This window comes from Chionomys nivalis, chromosome 9, assembly GCF_950005125.1.
Source record: "Chionomys nivalis chromosome 9, mChiNiv1.1, whole genome shotgun sequence".
In the NCBI taxonomy this organism is placed as follows: domain Eukaryota; kingdom Metazoa; phylum Chordata; class Mammalia; order Rodentia; family Cricetidae; genus Chionomys; species Chionomys nivalis.
In genome coordinates, this window is record NC_080094.1 from 28,248,244 (window position 1) to 28,255,223 (window position 6,980).

Genomic DNA, 6,980 nt, shown 5'->3' on the forward strand with positions numbered 1-6,980 from the left:
TCCTCCAGGTTCCCAGCTTTGCAGGCTGTTACATATTCTGAGGTGGGCTTGGTAATGCAGGTCTCCTTTGAGTACCTTTCAAATAACTCCTCACCCGTATTCCTGAAACTAACCTAAGTTGGACTTTGGTGGTATCTGTAATTTGCTTAGTCATGGGTTCCCTACCTATGGTGAGTAGACATGTGTGTTGCATTTCCCCAGGAAAACTTTAACCATGTACCATCCCTCAGAAATGGCTGTGAATCCGCTAAAACTCCTTCAAGACCCTAATCAGTTTTTGATCCTATTCAAGATTGGTGTGCCGGCTAGTTCTGTGCCAAGTTGGCACAAGCTAGAGTCACGGTAAGAGGGAACCTCAGTTGAGAAAATTACCCCCACTAGATTGGCCTGTAGGTGAGCCTATGGTGCACTTTCTTGATAGATGATTGATGTGGGAGAGCCAATCTCCTTGTGGGCACTGCCATCCTGTGTTGGGTGGTCCTGGGTGATGTAAGAAGCAAACTAAGCAAGCCATGAGGAACAAGCCAGTAAGCAACATTCCTCTGTGTCCTCTGCATCAGTCCCTGCTTTTAGGCTCCTGCCTAAATGCCCCTGGATGATAGACTGTAAGCTGTAAGGAGAAATAAACCGTTTCCTCCCCAAGTTGCTTTTGGTAGAAACCTTAATGAAGACAGCTGGTATGTCCCAGAAGTCCCCACTCAGGAGGGCGGCCACTCTTTAATGCTGTGCTGTCGTGGTTCTGCGAGTGCTTGAACGAGGTGCCCAGCTCACCCTCTTCAGACAGTGCAGGTGGCCAATTCCCTGCTGTTTTCTCCCTAGATAATGTCTTTACTTTAGGATAATGCCCCTGGAGGTCCCAACTCACATCAGAAGGTTGCCTCCTTCTCCAGAGGCCATCATCATTATCCAATCCCTGGTCATTCCTTCCTCTTTCCAAGAACCCACGTAGCTGTACTCATCTCCAGAGCTTAAAAGCTTGGCATCCATTTGCAGCTCTGGAGTTTTCTTGATTGAAAGTTGGGTGAGCTTTGACCCAAAAAAGAAAAGTTAGACTCCGCAGGTCTCGGCTCTGGCTTGGCAGAGTTTCACATGGGCAAGTGGATGGAGGATGTCCTACCTGCTTCTTTTCACAGTCTTGCTGCTCTCACCCCACCCTCTTCGTCCCACGCCCATCTGTGCACATTTTTCCCCACGTGAGGACAGCGCAGTTTTCTGTTCCCGACTAAAGTCCGAGATCTACCGGAACAGCAAAGTTAGATTTATATGTAAGCAGAGGGAACTTCGCCGGGCTTCCCGCAGTCGAACTTCTTAGCCTCGGGACTAGGCCCTAGCAACCCACACTCTTCTTAGCAGTTGATGGACTGCTGCATTTTCCTTGGATTAGTCTAGAGTTCAACAGCACCGCCTCCTGGCAGTGGAGTGGAAGTGACGGATGTAGAAGGTAGAAGGTAGGGGTGTGTGTACGTGCGTGCGTGCGTGCATGTGTGTGTGTGTGTGTGTGTGTGTGTGTAGGCTTTGATTTGGACCCAGCCCTCGACATTCTTGGTGAGTACTTAAGCAGATAAAAGTTCCAAGTGACAGGCTCCCATCTGCCCCTCCCAGAGGCTGGGCATCTTGCCCATGGGACCCCTCCTCTTGAAAAGCCTTTTGTGAGCAAATGGAATGTGTAGGCACCTCTATCTTTTGAGCCTCTCCAGGAAATCAACACCTCTAAAGAAACCAGATGGGCTCCACTGTAGCTCACACCTCCTCCTTGGCAGCTCCCCGTCAATTTTGTTGAGGGGTGCTGTGCCGGATGGGCTTGGAATAAACAAAACAAAACAAAACACCAGAACAAAGGAAAGCAACACACTTCACACTTCTTTGCAGGGATAATACTGGGGAAGAGGGCCAAGATCTCTAAGCCCAGCGACTTTCTTAGGCGACCAGATCAGGTCTTGGAACTGGCCATCACCGGCCAGTCGTCTGAGCCCAGTGGAAGTGCGGAAGGTCTGGGGGTTATTGGGCCAGTCTCCTTAGACTGGAGTTGTTTCCCTAACCCTGTATAAGGTCCTCTGGAACTTAGTCCTCCGTTTGTCGCTGCAACCAGGTTTCCTGGCCCCTGGTCTTGGGTCTGTCTAGTTGAGGGGTCAATCCTGTCATCCTTTGGGTGTTTGCTAATCCCTCCCAATGCCCTGCAGTTTCAGACACACCCTTTATCTCTCAGTTTCTTTTTACTAGAGCCCCACCGAGACCATTCTTCAAAGTCTGGTAGCATCTATGAGGGAGAGTGTGTGTGTGTGTGTGTGTGTGTGTGTGTGTTTGTGTCTACCCGCAGGCTACTCCGGAGTGTCTTGGGCGGGGACTGTCGCCTTGCTGACTTGGTTCTGTTTTTTGGTGGCGCCTGTGGCCCCGCCTGGGGACCTCCGTGAGCCCTGGCCGAGTTTTACTCATCACGCAGAGGTGATCCCAGGCTGGAGGGCGGGCGCAAGGCGTCCGGAGAACCCAGTAATCCGAGAATGCAGCATCAGCCCTTCCCACCAAGCACTTCCTTCCTTTTCCCGAACGTCCAGAGAGGGAGGGCTGCGCATTTATAAACTGGAGCCGCAGCGGAGTGACATGTCAGAGGCTGACTCGCCGGGACTAGGAGCCTAGGCTGGAAACGTCTAGGCTGCGATAGAGGCTAGCTGCTGTCGCCCAAAGCGTCCGAAAGCCCCCTGCTGGCGCTGGGAGCCCACACCGTCTCAGGGCTAGAGTTTTCCCGGGAGCCTACACGCGAACCCCTGGAGAGCATGCTTGGGGTTCTCCTTCTGGGTGTGCTGGCTCCAGCTGGCCTGGGGATCTCCGCACTAGCCCAGTTGCTGTCCAGGGGCAGTCAGTGCGTGGAACACGAGTGCTTCGCGCTTTTCCAGCGCCGCTCGAACTTCCTCGATGCCAGCCGTGCCTGTGAGAGCCTGCAAGGACATCTAATGACAGTACGCTCCTCAGTGGCTGCCGATGTCATCTCGCTTTTGGTGAGCGACGACAGTGGTATGAACTCACGCCCCTGGATCGGATTAAAGCTTCCACAGGGTTGCGGCGACCCGGGCCATCCCCTGCGCGGCTTCCAATGGGTTACAGGAGACAACCAAACCAGTTACAGCAGGTGGGCGCGGCCCAGTGACCAGGCAGCTCCACTCTGTGGCCCGCTATGCGTCAGGATCTCAACCGCAACAGATGCTGCACCCGGAGAGCCGGCCTGGGAGGAGCAGCAGTGCGAAACCGAGGCCGACGGCTTCCTCTGCGAGTTCCACTTTACAACGTCCTGCAGGCCTCTGGCGGTGGATCCCCGAGATCTCGAGGCTGCCCACATTTCTAGCACCTACAAGACCCCGTTCGGGGTCAGTGGTGCGGACTTTCAGACTCTGCCGGTAGGCAGCTCCGTTGAGGTGAAGCCCCTCGGCTTGGAGCTGGTGTGTAAGGCCCAGCCTGGAACTTCGGAGGGACACTGGTCTCTGGAAGAGACAGGAGCCTGGAACTGCAACGTGGAGAATGGTGGCTGCGAGTACTTGTGCAACCAGAGCACGGGAGAGCCCAGATGCCACTGCCCCATGGACACCAACCTGCAGGCTGATGGTCGTTCATGCATAAAACCCGTGGCGAAACCGTGCAATGAGGTCTGTGAGCATTTTTGCGTCAACCACAACCCCAGCAAACCAGACGAGTTCACCTGTATGTGCGAAACGGGCTACAAGTTGGCGGCCGACCAGCACACGTGCGAGGATGTAGATGACTGTGCGCAGGAGCCCAATCCATGCCCGCAGATCTGTGTCAACACCAAGGGCGGCTTTGAATGTCACTGCTTTGATGGATATGAGTTGATAGATGGAGAGTGCGCGGAGCCTTTGGATCCGTGCTATGGATCTGACTGCGAATATCAGTGCCAGCCAGTGAATGCCACCGAGTACCGTTGTATCTGTGCGGAGGGCTTCGCACCCAAAGCCGAGGATCCGCACAGGTGTGAAATGTTCTGCAATGCTAGTTCCTGTCCGGCAGACTGTGACCCTAACGCCCCTGACTTTTGCCTTTGCCCTGAAGGTTTCATCCTGGACGAAGGCTACATATGCGTGGACATTGACGAGTGCAGTCAAGGCGAATGCCTCCACAACGAGTGTCGAAATCTTCCCGGCTCCTATGAGTGCATCTGTGGGCCCAACACGGCCCTTGCTGGTCAGATTAGCAAGGACTGTGACCCCCGCACGCCTGTTAATGAATTGGAGGAGGGCGGCTCTGGGGAATCCCCGGTCAGTCCGACACCAGGTTCTCCAACAGGTCCGCCGTCCACAAAGCCAGTGCATTCTGGCGTGCTCATTGGCATCTCAATCGCCAGCTTATCCCTGGTGGTGGCGCTTTTGGCGCTTCTCTGTCACCTGCGCAAGAAGCAGGGAGCTGCGCGAGCAGAGCTGGAGTACAAGTGCGCATCACCAGCCAAGGAGGTAGTACTGCAGCATGTGAGAACTGATCGGACGCTGCAGAAGTTCTGAGGGACTTCGCCCCAGAGACCCAGGTTGCCTTATTCTTTCTTGGTTCAGTACCTCTTCTCTCTCAGGCCTCTTAGCTGTGCTCTCTGGCAACTTAAAAGCATCCTGGCTGACATGATAACCTGAGAAGACTCTGCCCCATTCTCATGAGAAGCAGGGGTGGCGAGCATTTGAAGCGGGAGAGCCCAGCTTCTTCCAAGTTGATACTGAACAACTGGGCAGAGGTGGAAAATACACAGTGACATCAGACTGCAGAGAGCTCCAGCCCTCACCTTAGGGTGCAGGATGTGTAGGGGCTGCTAATCTTAAGCCTTTAGGCAAACCTTGACCCCACCGGCTGGAGATGACCCAGATATTTATTTTTTTTAAGCATTTTCTTCCCTTCAGCTTTTCCCTGCCTGGAACTCTCCAGTCTTTCTGATCCTCCATCCCTTCCCCTCCCCTTCACACTTTCCCCTTTTCCCTTTTCTCCTCCCCCAAACCAGATCTTACTTTGTTTTTATCCTTCTTTACAGACAAAATTCTTATGTGAAACAGAAAAGAAACACTAAAAGCAGGAAGTTTTTCCCCCACTGGCTTTGGAAATTTAATCGGAAAATTTAGGTTTCCAGAGCAAAATAATTTTAATGAAAGTTAAAATGCTATAGCTAAACATTAGTTAGTATGCTCAAATGTCACAGAAAGCAAACTCAAGGAGGTATTTTTCTTTTAAATTTCATCTTTGTTGTTGAAACAGTGAGCTTGTTTTTTTTTATTGTTGCTGTTGTTTTGATTTAGAATGACAAAAGGTAATTATCGTTTAAGTTTTTTTACACAGTTTCTATAGTGTTACTAATTTTTGACAGTGTTGAAAATGTTCAGAGGAGTTTTGGTCCAACGTTTTGATGATGCAATAGGTCACTGCCACCTTCACATGTACTGGACCACATTCATAGCTGTCCTGGGATGTATGTGATCCTTAGGCTAGATATATCTGAGATTGACAGACGGAAGCATCTTCCAGCAAAGTTTTGAGTTATATGCTTTGTGCCTACTTGTCTCTTAACTGCTCTTGCCACTTAAGGTCCCAGATAAAAGCAGTGGTTGCTTAGGGAGACAAGAGAGCTTAGGTATGCAGCCTAAAGGGTGCCTAGATAGGGCCTGTTTAATGAGGCCCTTGGACGATATCTTCTACTAAAAAGGGACCTTCTATCCCTGGCCACTAGCCTGTGCACAAGGATTGGGACCTCCCTAGGGATCTGGCTAGAACTGCAAAATCCTAAGCACCCCACCCCACCCCCCTTTACAAGAAGCTGCATTTTAACAACGGTTTCCAACTTTCTGGAGAACATTAAATGTCAGTTAATAATAAGTAGCAGGTCATGCTAGGCCATTTATTATCAAGAAACTGAGGAATTTTTCACTGCATAGCTTTGCTTTCTGGCTTAAAAAAAATGACTAGGTACACACCTCTAGATATTGCCACACAGGGTCCACAAGGGTTTTGATTTAACTAAGCTAGGAACAAAGGCATATGTCAGTGTAAGGAACAAATGTATCATATGTGTATCTTTTGTAAGGAAAGGTTTTTCTTTACTGTCTTGTAAGCTCAGCACATTTGTACATAGTTATTTATTTATTGGAGTTTAGCTAGAACACAGGCAAAGCCTTTGCTCATGTCACATGTACAAAATAAACAGATTACAATGGGCTTTTGGGTGTCTCTTGTCCTTCCTTCCTCTCCCCCAGGTCCCTCATTTTATGCCTTATTTTATGCACACAAACAATGCAGACTCCAGGAGGTGTACGAGAGGCTGGACTGCACCCTGTCACCTGCTCGCGGCACAGTCTCTGACTTTAAATATCGTCCAAAAGCAAGTTATTGCCCATGTAGAAGGGGTTGATGTTATCTCTGTAAGGCGGATATTCATTTTTTATTTGTGTAGCTGCAACAATTTTATACAGGATGTCTCATGTCTGTGTTCTAGACACTCTAGGCTCTGAGGCGTCTTTAGCTTCCCAGCTGAGTGTTTTTCTGCGCATGCTTCCACTTTGCCTGTTTGGTTCTCTGACATGGAAAACTCGAGATTATCATGAGGGAGCTATGGTGCGAATTCACGAATGGCTTCTGATTGCCAAGGTCATTTCTTCTGCTATGAAACGATCTTTGTCACTGGTCACTGTTGGTAATGGCAGGTTGTGTTTGTGACACTGATCTCTAGGGCCCTTTTCGTGGAAAGGTGTAGCTATCTGAATTTCACATGCTGGAATAGGAAATTTTTCCATGAGGCAAACACGAGAGAAAAAAACAGATAAGTAAGACATTCAGATAATTTTTGACATCCAGGTTGGACAGAGATTCTCGGTTTTGACCTGTGCTGTTACTGTGGGAAGGCAATGTGTGTGTGTGTGTGTGTGTGTGTTTGTGTGTGTGTTGGGGGTATGGCTGCATGCATATGTATATATTCACCCCTGTAGGCACTTGTACAGGTCAGAAGTCAA

General features: G+C 50.1%; 1 protein-coding gene across 1 annotated transcript; it reads left to right on the forward strand.

The window, feature by feature from the left end:
* Nucleotides 1–2,488: 2,488 nt before the first annotated feature.
* On the forward strand, nt 2,489–6,181 carry Thbd (thrombomodulin). The gene has a single exon (XM_057781987.1). It carries the CDS (start codon nt 2,772–2,774, stop codon nt 4,500–4,502), a length of 1,731 nt encoding a protein of 576 aa, XP_057637970.1. The 5' UTR covers nt 2,489–2,771; the 3' UTR covers nt 4,503–6,181.
* The last annotated feature ends 799 nt before the right edge of the window (nt 6,182–6,980 follow it).